The sequence below is a fragment of the Terrapene carolina genome, unplaced genomic scaffold, assembly GCF_002925995.2.
Source record: "Terrapene carolina triunguis isolate 2854851 unplaced genomic scaffold, T_m_triunguis-2.0 Scaffold130, whole genome shotgun sequence".
NCBI lineage: Eukaryota > Metazoa > Chordata > Testudines > Emydidae > Terrapene > Terrapene triunguis.
Window position 1 is genome coordinate 30,620,387 of NW_020664481.1, and position 20,022 is coordinate 30,640,408.

General features: G+C 38.7%; 1 protein-coding gene across 6 annotated transcripts in view; it reads left to right on the forward strand.

Annotated features, from left to right (window-relative positions):
- LOC112113047 (nuclear receptor coactivator 5-like) overlaps positions 1-16,889 on the forward strand; it is a 33,002-nt gene extending 16,113 nt beyond the window's left edge. For 5 of the 6 annotated variants that reach the window (XM_024209206.2, XM_024209210.2, XM_024209209.2 and 2 more), the window contains 6 exons: positions 3,159-3,285; positions 5,977-6,176; positions 7,035-7,310; positions 8,038-8,256; positions 10,557-10,694; positions 15,388-16,889. In XM_024209206.2, coding sequence (XP_024064974.1) covers positions 3,159-3,285; positions 5,977-6,176; positions 7,035-7,310; positions 8,038-8,256; positions 10,557-10,694; positions 15,388-15,449 — 1,022 coding nt within the window. In that variant the 3' untranslated portion in view covers positions 15,450-16,889. The remainder of the gene's footprint in view (positions 1-3,158; positions 3,286-5,976; positions 6,177-7,034; positions 7,311-8,037; positions 8,257-10,556; positions 10,695-15,387) is intronic. The other variant, XM_024209211.2, reaches the window with a different exon arrangement.
- Positions 16,890-20,022: the final 3,133 nt, after the last annotated feature.

The window sequence follows — 20,022 nt, forward strand, 5'->3', positions numbered from 1 at the left end:
CTTAGTTTTGCATAGATTCATAGATTCTAGGACTGGAAGGGACCTCGAGAGGTCATCGAGTCCAGTCCTCTGCCTGCATGGCAGGACCAAGTACTGTCTAGACCATCCCTGATAGACATTTATCTAACCTACTCTTAAATATCTCCAGAGATGGAGATTCCACAACCTCCCTAGGCAATTTATTCCAGTGTTTAACCACCCTGACAGTTAGGAACTTTTTCCTAATGTCCAACCTAGACCTCCCTTGCAGTTTAAGCCCATTGCTTCTTGTTCTATCCTTAGAGGCTAAGGTGAACAAGTTTTCTCCCTCCTCCTTATGACACCCTTTTAGATATCTGAAAACTGCTATCATGTCCCCTCTCAGTCTTCTCTTTTCCAAACTAAACAAACCCAATTCTTTCAGCCTTCCTTCGTAGGTCATGTTTTCAAGACCTTTAATCATTCTTGTTGCTCTTCTCTGGACCCTCTCCAATTTCTCCACATCTTTCTTGAAACGCGGTGCCCAGAACTGGACACAATACTCCAGCATGCAGACTGGTAGTTCCTGGATAGGCATTTTGTGCCCTGCCATCAGCTGCTATGTCAGGGATAGCTAGGCTCAGCCATTTTAAAAGTATGAGTAAAGAAATGAAGATGAATTTATGGGCATGGAAACAGCTCAGTTCCTAAATCACTTTAATGGAGTTACCTTTTGGAGAGAGGAGTGTCTCCTGCTAGATGCCTAGTTGGGGCAGAGACAGACCTGAAAGTTCACTCATGCATTGGGGACACCAGGTTTGGGGCCTTTACCAGGGTGGGTAGTGTGCTTGGAGAGGCCTAGTGATCGTATACTCTGGGAGATAGTATACTGGGTTTTCCCCCCCATTTTAGTTGCAGTGATGATCTGGGGGGGAGGAGGTCACAAACAAGTGAAATTCTATAGCAATAACATGGCATTGGTACATATGAACACCCACTCCCCCAGGTCACTCAGAGTTACAAGGTTGGTGAGGGCACTTGTCCTGCAGCGCTTAACTTGTAAAATCTATTTTACTGCTAACATGTGCCTGGGATTAATAATGGCATAGCCCATGCTGTCTTGATTGCAGGTGGATGGATTTCGAGATTTGGCACCAGGACCTGACAAGGAGCCTGAGCAGATGTCGCTGGCCTTTTGGAACCTTGGCTCGTGACTGTGCTTGGATTAATGCAGAGATCAGCAGCCCCATGAACGTTTAGGGTTTTAGAGAATTGACTCAGTTTTGGGGTAGGCTTGCCCGAGATTTGGCCAGTTCCTGAAGCGTGTGGTGTCTGATACACCATGGGCTGGCATCAATGAGTGTCTCAGTTGTTTATCAGCATCACCTTTTCTAGCAGGATGTTGGGTATTCTGGATCCTTGTGGCGGGTTTTTAGTTAGGAGGCTGTTAGATGAGTGGTCTCGCCCCACAGGCCTTACAGAAGATCCCTGATGAGCCATCATTATTCAGATTCTTTGGGATCACAGGTATGTTAATAGAGCCAGTATGCAGATTTGAACAAGTGTATTTTTGGGGTTTTTTTTTTTTTTTTTTGAGTGTTTAGTCAATGAGCTCGTGCCTACATCAGCAAGGGGGTATTTCAGGTAGAGCTTTGGATTTTAGGGACTTATATTGGGGGAGCGACCAGTCATTTTGACTCTGATAATGTCGATGGATTAGGGAGGGGAAGGGGAGTCTATAGTATTGCAAGAGTTTGGGAAGGCAGGGACTTGCCCAGTTAGAGCTTTAAGGACCTACATATTGCTGAGGCTGGCTAATGGTGGGCCACTCTTTCTTCCTGTTGACAGGAGTTTCTCAAGAAAATTCCAGTTTGTGGCAGTCTTATAAAAGGGGCTTACATTATCAGGTTCCCTGCTGGTGAATTTGGGTACCATTCTTTCAGGATCAGGGCAGCAACTTCCTCAGTGCAACTGGCAATAGGGGCTTGAGGGATATAATTGGTTGATGGCATCCAAATGCACACTTGGTGCATATGAGGCCTCCAGTTGAGAATTAGAGACCAGTGGTGTGAATGTGCTATGTTTTGCTGCATACCTGGTTTTCTGGATCAAGGGAGCAGGTGACGAGATAATGATTAGATCTGTGGGCACAATATTGTTCATTGGGCCCAGAAGTAGGCAGACGGTTGCCCAGAAGGTTCACAATATTAGGCCTTGGTGAGGAGATGATTGCATAGAAGGAGGAGCATGCTCTGGGATTAGCTGATATCCGCTTACACTCTTTGGTAGCCATCTGAAACGATTATTGTGCACCAAGGTGAAAACAATTTGGGATCTTGTAAGGGGGTTGACTTAACAACTAGGGCAAAGAGACAGGGCAGAATAGGACCTTTTCCTATGGATATCTGTAATCTGGTTTGAAATCTTGCAGCAGAGATTATGGTAGAGAGCCACCAGGCCTCCACATGTTCATGAGGCCAGAAAATGTGTAAATCAGAAAGTGATTACGTTTTTAAAAATCTATTGCGTTACCTCGGCTATTCAGGGAAGACTCTGACAGGGACTTAGTATATTTTTGGCCAATGTTAGTGAAGGAGTTGTTAACATATGGGAACCTGGTTAGGGATGTGGGGAGGTAGCCAAGCTAATTGCTGCCACCTCCTGATTGCATGTTTCCAGTGCAAGTACTTTTTAAATAGAGGACTGGTTCCTTGATGAACTAGAGTTGGAAGTGGATTTAGGGGAAGGCATATTCTAAAGAAGATGGGGGAACAGGGTTGGGCCTCCGAATGTCTCATACAGTGAGGAACCAACCCTTCCCCCCCAGCATTTTAGACCTAATATGAGGGGTGGGCAGTGGGCTAACAATGGGCTGGGCTCAGGTTTGGAGTGGGGTCTGAAGACAGTCTTCCACCAGGTAGAACAGATTTAGGGAGGAAGGGTGACATGCATAGGATTAGTTATTACTGGATAATTCCCAGATGAGTTAATAAAATTGCTGCCTAGTTAAATCACATTCCTTGTGTCATGTCTGTCTTGCTGTGTGTCCAAGACAAATACATTTTTACTAATTTCACAGTTCACTTTTTAGTGGACTTCTCTGTTTCCACAATACTTAACTGAGTGGGAAAGACACCTGAAGCTCCGATGCTGGTTTCCAGTCACTGTTACCTTTTAATCAATTTGTTCTTTGATTTTAGATGATGACTATACCAGGGATGATCGTAGGGAGAAGCTATACCTACAGTTTTACCAGCAGATACAGAAAGAGTATGATAAAGAAAGACCTTCTGACTGTATCATTGTGGCCATCAGCAAGGAACAAACGTAGGTTTCTAATTTAAAAATGAGGTGTTTAAGGTTTCCAGTTAAGACGTTCACTTAATGATACTGTTCTCTCAGAGCTGAGGATGTAGGTAATATTTGAGTGTTAAGCCTACTTTTTCCTCTCTGAAGTTCCTTAACATAATTTAGTCTTTTCTAAAGTATTTTAAATTGTTATGCATCTCCTAGGCCACTGAGCATATTAAATGTGCATGGGGGCACACGGAGGAACTTTTAAAAAGTTACTTCTAAAGCAAATTAACTCTGACTCAACTCTTAATTTTTTTGTTTACATTTTAGCATTTAATAGGAGAATCTTCTTAGAAACCATGAAATCTAATCAATATAAAATAATGTTAAAAGTAGATTCAGATCCTACATCTGTCCTTGAGTCACCTTGACAATTTTTAATATTTTACATATTTTCCTAATGTAAAAAAATGTTGTTCTCTGCAGCTGCCAAATGAAAGATCCACATAAACAAAAGGGAAACTGGCTATATACAAGCCACTATCAAATGTGCAAACTCAAATAGGTTTTATTCTCTAATCTTTTAGTCATGTTAAATGGTGCTTACAGCAAAAGAAATTTAAAAAAAAAATCTGAAAGTTTTAAGTGCAACATCCCTTTAAACTGAAAGCAAATTTTCTAGTTTTTTTTCCTCTTAGGTAACTTGGTTTTCTTTCAGATTAATCCTTATGAGTAATGAAGTCGTCATAGCAAGACCTTACATTTTCTATTTAAAGCATTTAGTGTCATTTTTTAACAAATACAAAGTAAAGGCTTGAAGCATCATGAAATTACATATATGGCAAAACAAGAGAGTTAAATGAGGCAGAGTGCAAAGAACTTTCTTCTTGGTTATCCTAGAACTATTAACTTTCATATCATAATTGTCCATCTCCTGGAGATGACCAGGATCAACTTCGATATGGAGGTCTTGACAATCCATTGATAACATTCGTCATAGGATTTATTTGAGGACCAGGAGGATTGGTGCAAGAAAGTTTAACTTTAACATCCAATGTTTAGTTAATGTTCAATATCATCACTTAAATTGTATTTATTTATTTCTTGCCTCCTCCTACATTTCCATAACAAAATGAACGTTTTATATTTAGTGTCCAATACAAAATTAATTACCAATATGCTATTTTTAAATGGGTGAACTACATGGAAACTTGTAGATAATAAACCATACTTTTTAGAATCTTACACAACTTCTAGTAAGGGAATCAACAACTCATCAGTCTAAAGCAGTGCTGATACTGCTGCTCTCCTTCGAGTGTTGGATCCTGGTGCTGTAAATACGATACCTGAGAATCCCCTTTCTTTCCTCCCTCCATCTGACATATTAGTCTTTTGATATTCAGATGTTACTTGGATTACACTAGAGATTTTGCTCATCTCTTAATTCATGGCACCGTCTGAAAGATGTTATGGTGGGTGATCACTTCAAATGCAGTTGGCAAATCCTCTGTCAGTACCCAGCATAGCACGATGTCAGGGGTCAGTGCTCTGTGAAATGTGTCTTCTGTATTCGGTAGTAGAGAGACCTGCAATCATGGTGAAAACACTGCCATTACTATAGCTTTGTCTGAAGGAACAACTTAGCCTGGCTGGTTGAGTCACCTGGAGTGCAGTGATCATACTCAGTTCTCTAAGCAGTTTGTAAAAATAGACTTCTAAAGTTGATACAGTTAGAAATAATTGTGTGTAAAATTGATATCTTGATCTCCATTTTCCTTCACTGGCTTTCACATCAAATCTACTTAATTTACATGTTAAAGCAGAATCTTCCTAACTGCCAAAACAGTAAGTACCATGTGGTACACAAAGTTATCTGCATTTCTGTCGTGTGTATATAATAATATAGTTATTGGCTGTTAGCTAACAGTTCTGATGAGGAAGCTGAAATGACCAGGGCTTGCTTTTCCCTATCTATGTTGCTTCCCTAGTGTTGACACTAATAAACTTTCAATTGTAAAATAAGCAGATAAGATCAGAAGTTACATAGGGAGCAGTGTACATATAGTATGATGTGTGCTATACATTTGCTGAGCATAAATACCCTTTAAACCTAATTCTCAGTGCCCTTTCTTTATCTTCACACATTTATTTTTAAAAAGCCAACTAGTTAATGTAACTAAAAGGCTTACACTAAAGCCAGTCATAACAGTTTATACTATTGTGGCAAGAGAAAAGAAGTCAAGTTTTAATTGAATACATTTAATTGACTATATCAGTGAAGATATATAGATGATGAATTAGAATAAATAAAATGCTAAATATAAATAGTTTCAATCATTAATGTATTAATATATATATATACACATACTTTCCAAAAATAGCACTTAATACATGACCCACAGGGATCCTCAATTAAAAATTCCCATATATGGAGGGATCAGATTTCCAAACAGTTGAACCTTAAGACAAATATTTTCTAAAATAGTTGGTACAATATATGTTTTCTTTTTTTAAAAAAAAAAATCTCCATTCTGTCATCTAAAAGAGCTTGTCTGATTTAAGGAACATGCCATTTGTGGAAAGAAAATTGTTTCTTACACTTCACATAACTAGAATTGTTACCTGTAACTTAGAGCATACAAAACATGAACTGCAGCATGGCAACAACTAACAGTGACACAGACTTTTATTTGTAAAATAACCAGCCTCTTTTTTTTCTTTAAGGGAATATGCAACAGTCATAGGCCATCGGTTGCAGGATCATGGCCTTGTGGTGGAAATGATATACCTTACATCTGAGTTGGGTCTCACACGCGCCCTCCAAGAAGTTAAAAATGATGGTTCCCCATTTTGTATTCTTGTTGAACAGTCAAATGTAGCACTTTCCTCTTGCACCGTAATCATGCTTCATGAGTCTATCAAAAGTAAGTTTAGCTTCATGTAGAAATGTCACTTAAAATAGTCCCCATTCAAAACTGCAATTTAATTTTCTTTGAACATATTAAAATATTAAATACTGACACATTACACCTCTTGGTAACAAAGCCTGACCTAGTTAAGATGTGACAATTTGTAAATACTTCATTGAATTAATTTCCAATAATTCACAAAACACAAATCCATCTGCCCTGAATTTCTTTTTCCTAAATGGCATGAAATAGACAACAAAAGCTGTCAAACATAGTAGGGCATTATATATAAATAACATGATTTACAGTTCACATTCTTATCTTACTGCTACATAGATGGATCAAATTAAATTCCATCTATTTTAAGTCTTCAATTTTCTAAAACTTTAACTTCAGATTTCACATCTTTCCCCTTAACAAGAACACAGCTGTTCTAGTCATTATTAAAAAGGCACTTTTTTTTTTTTAAATGAAAAATACCTAACTGTCCTGTTCCCCCATTCAGGTAAAATATGTTCTGAATTTAAGAAAAAAGTCTATGCTAATACTACTTTTCCTCTTATTTCAATCAGATGTGTGCACAACTGTTCAAGTGTGAAACCAGGAATCTTTTTAGCCCAAGCTTAAATTAAGATGACAAGTGACCTGTATCTTTTAATTGGGGAAACTTTTTACATTGCACATAGCTGTGCTGAATCAAACTAACTTTTGTAATTACAGGGTAACCATGTTAATACTGAAACAGAAACCTTTTAAATTTCATTCAGTTGAATTACACACAGACTTAACAGCTCTGTTTTTTGTCTTTTTGTAAATGTGTCAAGTAGATGGGAACACAAGACTGATAAAGCAAGCTATCTCTCTTCTCTGTAGTACACCGTAATATGCCCATGGAGGATGCATTGGCTCTGGTAGTTAAAGCATTTGGGAAAATTTTTGCTGAGCGTGAGCAGCAGGAGCGTGCCGAAATTTCACACAAAGCAGCTGATCTGGCGGATGACTACCTAGAACGGGAGCTCTATGGGAGTTACAGTGTGCCTCTAGGCGTTAGACATCTCCTCTTTCTGTTAAGTGAGGGAAAATATTTATATCGTGAGGAGTTGAACTCAATAAGTGACTACCTGAAGACCAGGAAAGATGAGCTTGAAGGTATTCATGCTTTTTTCCCCAAAATACAACTTTAAACATTTTTTTTAAATCAACCTGTGTTACAAAACCAGCTGTCAGGTACATTACACATAAATAGTCTACAAATATAAATGATAAAGGTGAAAAAGGTCAAAAGTCCACCTGTAAATGTCAATGTATATTAAAGCACGTGTATATCTATCCTAAAATCAGATACATATTCCCTATTGAAATGGTCACACATCAAACACTTCATCTTTATATCCAAGCCATCCAATGGGCAATCACTTTCCCATAAGATTCACTGTTACAAGTAAATTTTTGTAGCTCTTCTGTTAAGACACACATTTAAGTTTTGATAATACCATACACATATAAAAGCATTCTAAATTAAAGTCACTTAGAAGGAACTATTATGCAGAATTTCACATCTGGTTTAATAAAAGCCATTAATTCAACCATTATATACATTTTGCAAAGTATTCAAGAGAAATTCAGCAGAACAACTTTAACAGATAAAACAAACCAACAAGCTTGCATAAGTTGCAGAAAACGTGTATTTTGGAAAGATATTCTGGAGTTCTCTTGATCCCTAGGACTTGCAGCCCTATAGAAACTTCTTGAACCTCTACGTTAAGGGGTTAATAATTAGAAATAATCTTATCATTATAGGTCACGCCGTCTTTGTAATGATGTACTCTTAAGAATTAGTTACTTTGCTGTTTGTTTGTTTGTTCTCTTAAACTAGCCCTTGTTGAACAAACTGATCCTTCAACTGAAGTTGAAGACACGTTGTATCAAGCAAACATGATGCCAAGTACAAGCACTGCCACCCATACCTTAAGTAAACCTCCACCCCTTCTGCCGACACCCAACAGGAATGTTCTTTTAGGCCAGTCGCCCCTTCCTCCAGCTAAACCTGCATTGTTGGGTGATAGGCCATCAGGAGCTCTTCTTCCAACACCAGGTTAGTAACAATTTAACTTCCTCCTATGTCAAATTTTATATTTAAAACTATTTTACTACCTTGATTTTTTTTCATGACTGATTCGATCATTCACCGCAATAGATTTGCTCACAAAAATGTAATAGAAATATTATAATCAACGTTACGGGAAGTATAATAAAGTGAGGGGATGTGGAACCCAAAAATATTGGAGTCGTTTGCAAATATTTAGAGTGGTGATTCAATAATAGCATAGCCAATTAGTTTATTTTATCATCCATGTATCATTGTGTTTTGTTTTTATGGTCAACTCATATGCTATTTCATATATAATCAATGTATGCTAAATAGATTTAAATTGTAGGATTATAGAAGTGTAAGACTGACAAGTATTTAGGAGTGATGAGTATGTATTTGGTATATAAGTAAAGCATGGCTGGAATGAAAGGCCTACAGGCTGAGGCCTGTAAGATTTTAGCTGCACCATATTAGGCCGTAGGCTTAAGAATGCTTGACATGAGTTGTTGACCTAGGAATAACCCTATGCCAGTAAGGTCATAAGATTACTGCAAAAGATGTGCCACTAGGTGATGTTACAGAAAACTGGAATAGACAGCAATGTATTGTCCAAGACCATGAGACACCTGATTGTAACATCGTGGAATGTCATGTCCAGACCACAGGTTATATGTTGTGTGTAGATGCTAATGAAAATAAAATGAACTAAGAAATAATCTATGAAAAATGAGGCACTCCAGTATTCATGGGGTGTGGAAGTACAGATAAGGGAAAAGAGGGTTGAAACGCTCATGCATATGCATAGGGTATTAGGTGTGGTCAGAACAACAATATAAAAGATGTTTCCTGGTTGGGTAAAAGTGGAAAGATCCAGCAGGAACCATCCTCTGTCGATGATCATCTGTTGAGAGGTCCATTGGACCCTAGAATATCTGAGGATGTGAATATGACTGCAATCTTAGTCATTGCATGGGTTTTGTAGGATTTATATATGCATGGGTAATTATAGCTTCACTTATTGGTTTAATAAAACTTGTAGTACAGATAAAACTTTGTACTTGTGATTGTGTCACTATCCGGGGTCATCTTGTGTTCCTGAAGTCTCCAAATTTGAGAAAAGCACTAGAGGTGATTTTCACTTTGAGCTTGAAACTGTAGCCCCAGGAGCTGAACCCATGGGAGTTTATATTGAATTTAGTAATTTTGTATTAAATAAAAAAAGGCTACAATAGTTTAAAAAAAAAAGTTGGATGATTTTACCCATACTACCTTTCATAGCAGACTTTCCAGGACAGGGGGGTAGAGAAGAACAACTATTCTGTTCCTATCTAAAAATGAATCTCCTGTAATATTATGAAAGTATAGGGACTTTTTTTCCAGTTGCCAAAGTTAAGCTCTAGTAAAAGAACTATTTGAAGTTACGAAAGCTTATAGAAAACCAAAGGGGCGTCTGGGACGTTGAGGGCAGTTCAGGTTTTAAACATGAATTCTCCTAGATGCTTAAGACTCTTGTGTGGTACTAAGCCTATGCTGAGTTAATTAAAATTAAATGCTTATTGCTTTTATGATTGAAATTGGGATGCATATTAACAATTATTGGGAAATCCGCATAACTTAATGATAAGAATATAAGACATTCACAATTTTGTGTGTACATGATCTGAGTCTTCAGCCTCAGGGCTAATACTAGGCACAAATTTGCATCACAACTGGTGTCCTGCTGTGCTGTCTTAAATTAGTCGTTATTGGGTCTGCTTAGGGTCTTTTGTCAAATATATTTAACATGAATTGTAACATAGTAATTTAGTCCTGTTTTACTTGCTATCTTTATCAATCTTCCTTTACTAACGAGGCCACTTTATTAATTTAATTTGTGTCAGACTATCTTGTAGTGTAAACATGTTTACAGGTCACCACTAATGCAGCGGAAAACTGTACTTTGTGGTAGAGATGTAAAACTTTCCAATATGCATGCCTGCATGTAGGTGTAGTGTTAAATAACTTGGAAGGATTTTACTTGTACTTCTGTAGTGTTAGATCTTTTATAAAGTAATGCTCTTACTGGCATCGGTTGAAGACTTAGCAAAATCTGAATGATGCTAGTAGAGTTGCTAGTGTCTGCAACTCTACTTTTTATAGAAACTTCAGATAGTGGAGCAGCATTTACAAGTTGAATGTTTCCAGATATTGTTATAATTAAAATCCATGTTTGTTTAAATATTAATGTGAGTATCCTGCTCAAACAAATTAAATGTTCTTTTTATTACAAATAAAATAAAAAAATCACCCTAATTTCCAAACAGGGATGTCCGGTGCAAAGGGTAAACCTCCACCTCTTCTAGCAGCACCTGCTAAAAGACCTGGTCTTCTAGGATATTCACCCCATCAGCCTGCAAAACGACCACTACTTGGAGAGAAACCTGGACTTTTGCCAACACCAGGTGAGGATGGGAAAGCTTTGTAGATTCTTAGAACCTGTAATATTTTGAGACCAGCTACTTTGCTGTCTTTCTGAATATCAATTTAATATTATTTACTGTAGTATATGCAACTCTTGTAGCTAAAAACGTTCTGATGCTAGCCAGCCAGATTTCTCTCCTAACTAAAAAGTTTTGAAATTTCCAATGAAAAAAAATGCAATAATCTTTCTTAAAAAAGACTAATATGCTAACGAGGGATATGTTTGCTTTATGTATAATGATTGCAATTAGTGTGAAAGCAACATAGAATCAGAAAACCCTTGTACTAATTATACTATCTCCAAGGAACCAAGATGTTTTAATACAAAAATGTTTCTATTTGTTTATGTACTATACTCTATGCAAAATGCTAAGTGGAGCACAGGATCAGGTCCAAGGGTGAATATAGCTAACCGCTTGATAATAGTGACCATAACATAAAAAATGTTAACATCTGAGGGATTGTAGCGTGGTGGTTACCCGCTCCAGCCCTGATAGGGTTAAGGCCAGCCCTGGGAGAGGGCTGGGGCTGTAAGGAAAAGCCCAGGCTGCTTAGGAAGGCAGCCTCAGCTGTGGCCATGCCCCAAACAGACTCAGCTGGCCCTATAAAAGACAGGGAAGCCAGTCTCCTCTAGCTGTAGAAGGAGACGGGCCTGGCTGCTGGGGAGCTAGAGAAGGTATCTGGAGTGAGTCCCACATCGCTACAGGGATGAGCGGGGGAAGACTGCAGCAGCCCACCACGGTTGGATTTCATTTCAGAAAGGGGAGCTACACAAAAATGAAGAAGTTAACAGAAATTAAAAGGTACTGTGCCAAAAGTGAAAACTGAGCAAGCTGCATGGAAACTTTTCAAAGACACCCTACTAGAGGCTCAATTTAAATGTATACCCCAAATTAAGAAAAGATAGTAAGAAAACCAAAAAAATGCCACCGTGGCTAAACAACAAAGCAACAAAAGCAGTTAGAGGCAAAAAGGCATCCTTTAAAAAGTAGAAGTTAAATCATACTGAGGAAAATAGAAAGGAGCATAAACTCTGGCAAGTGAAGTGTGAAAAATATAATTAGAAAGGCCAAAAAAGAATTTGAAGAACAGCTGGCCAGAGACTCAAAAGTAACAGCTAGTGTGGCCATTGGACAATCGAGATGCTAAAGGAGCACTCAAGGAAGATAAGACCATTGCCGAGAAACTAAATGAATTCTTTGCATCGGTCTTCTTTGCTGAGGATGTGAGGGAGATTCCCACACCTGAGCTATTCTTTTTAAGTGGGAATTGTCCCAGACTGAGGTGTCATCAGAGGAGGTTTTGGAACAAATTGATAAATTACCATCTGGTCGTAGTGACTTATTGTTTGTTCACCCAAGAGTTCTGAAAGAACTCGGTAGTTCTGCAATTTCACTTTTAACTATGGTATGTAGCCTATCATTTAAATCAGCTTCTGTACTAGATGACTGGAGGATAGCTAATGTGATGCCAATTTTTAAAAAAAGTCTCCAGAGGCAATCCTGGCAATTACAGGCCGGTAAGCCTAACTTCAGTACTGAGCAAATCGGTTGAAACTATAGTAAAGAACAGAATTATTAGATACATAGATGAACACCATTCGTTGGGCAGAGGTAACATCGTTTTTGTAAAGGGAAATCATGCCTCAGCAATATACTAGAATTCTTTGAGGGGTGTCAACAAGCGTGTGGACAAGGTCCCTCCCAAAGGCTCTTAAACAAAGTAAGCTGTCCTGGGATAAGAGGGAAGGTCCTCTCATGGATTCATAACTGGCTAAAAGATAGGAAACAAAGGGTAGGAATAAATGGTCAGCTCTCAGAATGGAGAGAGGTAAATAGCGGTTTCCCTCGGGGTCTGTACTGGGACCAGTATTGTTCAACATATTCATAAATAATCTGGAAAAGGGAGTGAACAGTGAGGTGGCAAAATTTGCAGATGATAGAAAACTACTCAAAATAGTTAAGTCCAAAGCAGACTGCACAGAGTTAAAAAGGGATCTCACAAAACAGAGTGACTGGGCAACAAAATGGTAGATGAAATTCAGTGTTGATAAATGCAAAGTAATCCACATTGGAAAACAATCCTAACTATACATTAGGGCTGTTGATTAATCGCAGTTAATTCACGTGATTAACTCAAAAAAATTAATTGTGATTAAAAAAATTAATTGCGAGTAATTGCACTGTTAAATAATAGAATACCAATTGAAATTTATTAAATATTTTCGCATGTTTTTCTACATTTTCAAATACACCTCTACCCCGATATAACGTGATCGGATATAACGTGGTAAAGCAGTGCTCCCGGGGGGCGGGGCTGTGCACTCCAATATAACGCGGTTTCACCTATAACACGGTAAGATTTTTTGGCTCCCGAGGACAGCGTTATATCAGGGTAGAGGTATATATTGATTTCTATTACAACACAGAATACAAAGTGTACAGTGCTCACTTTATATTATTGATTACAAATATTTGCACTGTAAAAATGATAAAAGAAACAGTATTTTTCAATTCACCTCATACAAGTACTGTAGTGCAGTCTCTTTATTGTGAAAGTGTAACTTACAAATGTAGATTTGTTGTTACATAACTGCACTCCAATAACAAAACCATGTAAAACTTTAGAGCCTACAAGTCTACTCAGTCCTACTTCTTGTTCAGCCAATCACTAAGACAAACAAGTTTGGTTACATTTACTGGAGATAATGCTGCCTGCTTCTTATTTACAGTGTCACCTGAAAGTGAGAACAGGCGTTTGCATGGCACTTTTGTAGCCAGTGTTGAGAGGTATTTACGTGCCAGATATAATAAACATTTGTACGCTCCTTCATGCTTCAGCCACCATTCCAGAGGACATGCTGAAGATGCTTGTTTAAAAAAAAAAGTGTTAATTAAATTTGTGACTGAACTCTTTTGGGGAGAATTATTTTACCCAGTTTCTGCCATATATTTCATGTTATAGCAGTCTCGGATGATGACCCAGCACATGTTCGTTTTAAGAACACTTTTACATCAGATTTGACAAAACACAAAGAAGGTACCAATGTGAGATTTTTAAAAATAGCTACAGCACTCGACCCAAGGTTTAAGAATCTGAAGTGCCTTCCAAAATCTGAGAGGGACGAGGTGTGGAGCATGCTTTCAGAAGTCTTAAAAGAGAAACACTCAGATGCGGAAACTACAGAACCCGAATAACCAAAAAAGAGATGCCAACAGCAGAAGGCTGATTTTTGACTCAGATGATGAAAATGAACATGCGTCGGTCCGCTCTGCTTTGGATCGTTATCGAGCAGAATCCGTCATCAGCATGGACGCATGTTCTCTGGAATGGTGGTTGAAGCATGAATGGACATATGACTCTTTAGCACATCTGGCACGTAAATATCTTGCGACGCTGGCAACAACAGTGCCACATGAAGGCCTGTTCTCACTTTCAGGTGACATTGTAAACAAGAAGCGGGTAGCATTATCTCCTGCAAATTGTAACCAAACTTGTTTGTCTGAGCGATTGGCTGAAGTAAGGATGAGTGGACTTGTAGGCTCTAAAGTTTTACATTATTTGTTTTAGTTTTGAATGCAGTTTTTTTTTTTGTACATAATTCTACATTTCTAAGTTCAACTTTCATGATAGAGATTGCACTACAATACTTTTATTAGGTGAATTGAAAAATACTGTTTCTTTTGTTTTTTACAATGCAAATATTTGTAATCAAAAATAAATATAAAGTGAGCACTGTACACTTTGTATTCTGTGTTGTAACTGAAATCAGTATATTTGAAAACTTAGAAAACATCCAAAAATATTTAAATAAATGCTACTGTGTTGGGCTGCTGTGGTGTTTTCCCGACTACAGGGATATTAATTTTTTTTATGTTATGGTCACTAATACCAAGTGGTTCAGCTATATTCAACTCTTTTACTAGGTTCTGTGCTCCACTTAGGACTAAATCAAGAATTGCCTCTTCTCTTGTGGGTTCCAGGACTAGCTGCTTCAAGAAGCAGTCATTTAAGGTGTCAAACTTTCTCTGCATCTCATCCTGAGGTGACATGTACCCAGTCAATACGAGGATAGTTGAAATCCCCCATTATTATTGAGTTTTTTATTTTTATAGCCTCTCTAATCTCCCTGAGCATTTCAGTCACTATCACCATCCTGGTCATGTGGTCAGCAGTATATCCCTACTGCTATATTCTTATTATTCAAGCATATGTTGGAGCCTTTTCATTGAGGGGTGGTTTTGTTCCTAGATAGGAACTGCAATAATGAAGCATTTTTGTTTTGATTGATCACTGTGGTCATACCTATGGTCAAAAAGTTGGGGGTGCAATCTCTTCTGTGGAAGAAGTCGTCTTTGGCTGCTATTTGGGCTTTCAGTGGCATGGAATCTGAGACGACTCCAGGGCTGTGAGCAATTGCTCTTAAATCGGAAGGCAGATTTAAATCTGAAGGCAGTAGCAGGAAAGTTATAGAAGAATCAAGTTCTTTACAGTAGCTGCAGAGATGGGCATTACAGAACTCTCTAAAGTGGAGGTAGCTGTTAACCTTTTGCCAGTGCAAGAGGGTGAGGAGTCCTCAGTGATTGTGGTACCTCTAGCTAGTTATGGGGGAGGGAAGGGGCAGGGCATTTATATGTAAAACAGCCTCACTATTTATTTTTATCTTTGTCATAGCTGTTCATGTTAAACCTGTGCAACACCAACGGGCAGCTAAACCAAAGCCTTTGCTTAACTGAGACGACATCACAGACACCATGACTAATAATGGAATACATTAAACCTAATGGTGGCATCCCTCTTCCAAGCCAGCAGAGAGCATGATAAACTTGTATTGCTAGTGTCCGTACACCCAGACAAACTTCAATGTATCTCATTTTCTGTAATACACATTCCGATGGGAACTTTTTAAAATTTCAGGGTGCTCTTCTGTTCAAACAAAATTGGTATTTGTGGAAGGTCAGTGTTGTAGATTCATGGTCTTATAAATTAGGAATTGTTTAAATAGGTATGGTCACAAAATAAACTATTTGTTTTACACAACTCATCACTGATTCTTTTGTGGTTAAGTTTTACCTGACTCTTCCATATGATTATTTTAGAAAGATAAGCAGACCCAGTCAGACTTCATTTCAGGGCTTGTTCTGGGCAGGGATGGATAGAATTTCTTTTTCTTTCTTGTTCTTTCTTTCTAAATGTGAAAAATCTATGGGTTGGGATTTTGTGTTTTTTATATAATACAAAAGTGTTGCCTCTACTTTCCTTGCATCTTCCTTGAGTAAAGATAAAGACACGTTGACCATATCTCAACCCTTATTCAGTTTGTCACTTGCTTAGGACTTCTAATATTTTTTAAATATTTTAAAATGAGATCTTGTGTTTATTACTATATTATGCCATGATAGCTTATGTCTTCAATGTGTTGGAATGTTAATCTTTCCATTTCTATTGTAACTTGAAGTTTAATGGCAGGATATGAAAGGATTAAGGAAAATGCTGTACTAATTGTACTCTCCCAGATGCAATTAAGTAAATTAATGTTGAGAACTACCTTAATTTCCATGTAGTTCCACACCAGTAATGTACCAGATTTAACTTGTTAATTTAAAGCTATACAGTTACATTTTGTAAAATGTTTAAAAAAGTATTGTGTACAGTCATTCCATTGAAACATGAAGTATAGTTCCAACTAACATGTAATTTTTTAGTTATCACAAAAAATAACTAACTTGCCAAAAATAGTTTAGCACCCAGTACCCACTTATAGTGTCAAAGTTCAAAATTACAATACTAGCCCCTTAAATATTATTTTTTTATTGTGGGTTTCCCTTTCCTCTCACCTTTATGAATGACCCACACAAACAAAAAGGGAAAATGGCAATACAGCTAAAAGAATCAGCTAGCTCAGTAACTAAACTTCAGACAAACACAAGTTAAAAGAACTGAAAAAACATCTTTAACATTTCAGTTATACTAATCAAGGTATCACTTGTGATAACAATAGGTAAAATGCTTTTTCAGACAAAAACATGACTTTTTGTAAGTTGGTGTACCTTCCTAAGAATAGGAATTAACCTGGAGAGTTCTTACTTTCATATAATTTTGTCAGTTGTATATGTTATAATTTTTCTTAATCATTTTATGGATGCAGGATTTTCAAGTCTTAACACATCCAGCTAAAGCAGCACTGACTAACGTGGAATCTATTTTTGTTGGTGTTTCACTGTCATATTTATAGCCACTCTTGAGTACTTTCACTGTAGATTCTTTAGTAGAGCATTTGATCAATTAGAAGCTTACAAAACTAACTTCCAGTGCAATTTTCTTCTCCTAGTAGAAAGAATTTAGTTGGCCAGCTGTGTCAAAATTCACTTGTTTCAACAAATGCGTTTATTTAACTTTTAGCTAAGGACCCATCTATAAGTCTCAGTTCAGCAGAGGTGCTACAAAGTACAGTCCCCAACACAAACACTAGGAAAATAGTGAGAAGGGGTGGTTGGATGGGGCAGGGGGCCTGAGGGGGCTGTCAGGAAGGAGGGGGGTGGATGGGGTGGCCGGGGGTCCGTCAGGGGACAGAACGGGGGGGTTGGATGAGGCAGGAGTCTCGGGGCGAGAAGCAGGAGGGTCGGATGGGGGCGGGGGCGGGGCCATGCCTGGCAGTTTGGGGAGGCACAGCCTTCCCTAACCAGCCCTCCATACAATTTCAGAAACCCAATGCGGCCCTCAGGCCAAAAAGTTTGCCTGCCCCTGATCTAGTGACTATAATATTCAATCATATTTAAAATAATAAAAAAAAGTCAGGTGAGACCCGGCTCAGTCACTGGCGGGACTTTCCACTGCCCCCTCGGCCGGACAAAGACACCACCCCAGGGATACATTCTTATACACAGGTACAAACAAGTTACACATCACTCCTGACATATTGAGGTGCAACCCCTCTACGTGGCAAGGTACAACCCCTCTATGTAGTAAGGTGCCGCCTCTCACCTTGTACATGTTGGTTCGATCAAAACAACTCTATCCATTATTTTACCCTTTTGCCCCTGTCATTGGCATGGGTCGGCCTGTTCCATGTTATCTGTGGAATGTTCCAGTATAGTGTGTTCTGTACTTTAACTTTGCTAGGTGAATATATATTTATGCAACATCAGCCCTTTTCCTGCCAGCTTCTGTGAGCAAGGCCAGCCTCTGGCTCACAGCTTAACTTTGCTTTATGTTAGCAAAGTCTTGACCATTACTTTAGTTCAGGCCTTAGGCCTCATACCAGGCCTCTGATACCAAGGTTTATATCTCAGGGCCTCCTCTTACTACACTGGTTAGCTTTTCTGCCAGTAGGTCTTGTGTTTTTTCACTAGTTTTCCGATGGATATCTGTCTGTTTCTGAACTCAGTGTTGTATGTTTAGGAACTGGAGTAAAACAGAAGTCTTGTTGATGAAGCCAAGTCTCCTGTTCAGCACTGATCCTGTTCTGGCAACTAACACTAAATCGGGGGGGGAATGAATTGCTTTATTCACTTGACCTCCCCTTTTGAAAAGGGAAGATACTGGTGACTTAATGACCAACCTTTCTTAGTTTTAAAAAAAATAGGTCACTCTGGGATAGGGTGACCAGATCAGAAAAATTGAGACAGGGTGATGGGTAATAGTTGCCTGTACAAGATAAAGCCCCTAATATTGGGACATCGGTTCACCTTACTCTGGGTCATCTGATTCATTTTCCCTTTTGCAAATAGCTTAATACAGCAGTGTCTGACACCAGACCCACATCAGTCTAATGCTTTCAATAGCAACATCAGCCTGAAGACATTGTGGAGAGAAAGGCAAGAACCATGGCCCCTTCCCCAAAATAAATGGGAAAGAGAAGCTGCCTCTGAGCTCTTTGAAAGATAGTAGGGGCTGTTGTGGACACTTCAGTTTAAAGGGCTGACACAAAGAGAGCAGAACCCCGCCCTCCTCTCTTCCAGCTCTTCACTCTGAATCGGGCTGTCTGGGGTTCCCTTGCACTAGCAGATCAAAGGGCTACCAGGGGTCTAGAGAAAACCCTGTAGTTGCTACAATCTCAGCAGGGTGAGTGTGACAAAGCAGATCATTTCCTTCCCTCAGCTGTCCATTTATTTTAATGAGGATAAAAAAGACCCATAGTGTTTGCCCCCCAGCTGAAGAGAGCTGGGAGCAGTTGCTATTTACACACACATCCAAGCAGCCTTCTGTTGTTGGGAGCAGGCAGCTGGTGCTGTGGTACCTAACATACCTAATCTGGAAAAGGGGAAATTGGGTATAAGCCCTCAATTGAGCTAAATTAATTGTTTAATAAGTGAAACTGACCATGGCTGATCATTTACCAATTCACTAAACCCCATTCTTTACAAAGTATTTTACTCCTGTATAGCTGCTCATTCACTAGAGCTAGGGGTGAGAATGCTGGATGATTGTCACGCAGAATTTTTAACTAAATTCCTTCTGCCCCCATATCCTCTCGAAGAGAAGGAAGGATTTAGGCCTGAAATTTTTTTATTATGGGTTATGATACGTAAGCAAAACTAAATAGTTGGTCTTTCAGATTCCCGGCTGAGTTTGCAGGACTAGCAGCTAAAACATCTTTTCTTGTAAACTCACTCAGAAAACAGAGCTGGAATTAGCTGAGACAAAGCATAGAACCCCACAATGCCAGTTTTTACAAAATTACTTTTCAGCATAACAGTTTAAGGAATGTTTGCTAGAAGTGGGTGGCCTGCATTATCCAAAGGCTGCAGTGGAGAGAATGCAATACCTTGGACCAGTTCTGAAGGATTCTATTTGAATTCCCAGACCAAGAAAATTTAAGAGGGAGCTAAAGTTGAGAGTTAATATCAATAAAGTAAGGGTATAAACATAACAGAGATGTTCGAATGATTGCCAAAGCCAAGTGGTACAAATGCAGGAAGTTCAGAGTTAAGGTTAAACCTAAATTCCAATCTGTTATGCTGAGAAAATATACCATTTAGGCACTCAAACAACCCTCACTCTGCCCATAGTGAGGCTGTGCAATAACACATTTAGGATTAATGCATGTTAGCGTTTGCAGCCCCAGAATAGATTAAAGTGATATTTAGAGCATTGTTTTTCATCGTTTTCTATATGTAGTGTCACTACAGGTCAGTGTTCTTAGTCTAGGAAAGGCTAGAGGCAGACTGGTCAGAAGGGACATTTGGTGAATGAGGGCACGGGTGTGGGTTATGGCTGAAGAAGAGGAGGGAAGAGTGTTCTGTAAGTGGGTCAGGGTGGCTGAGAAGGGATATAGGGGAGTTCAGTGGCATTAATGAGAGTGGTTGG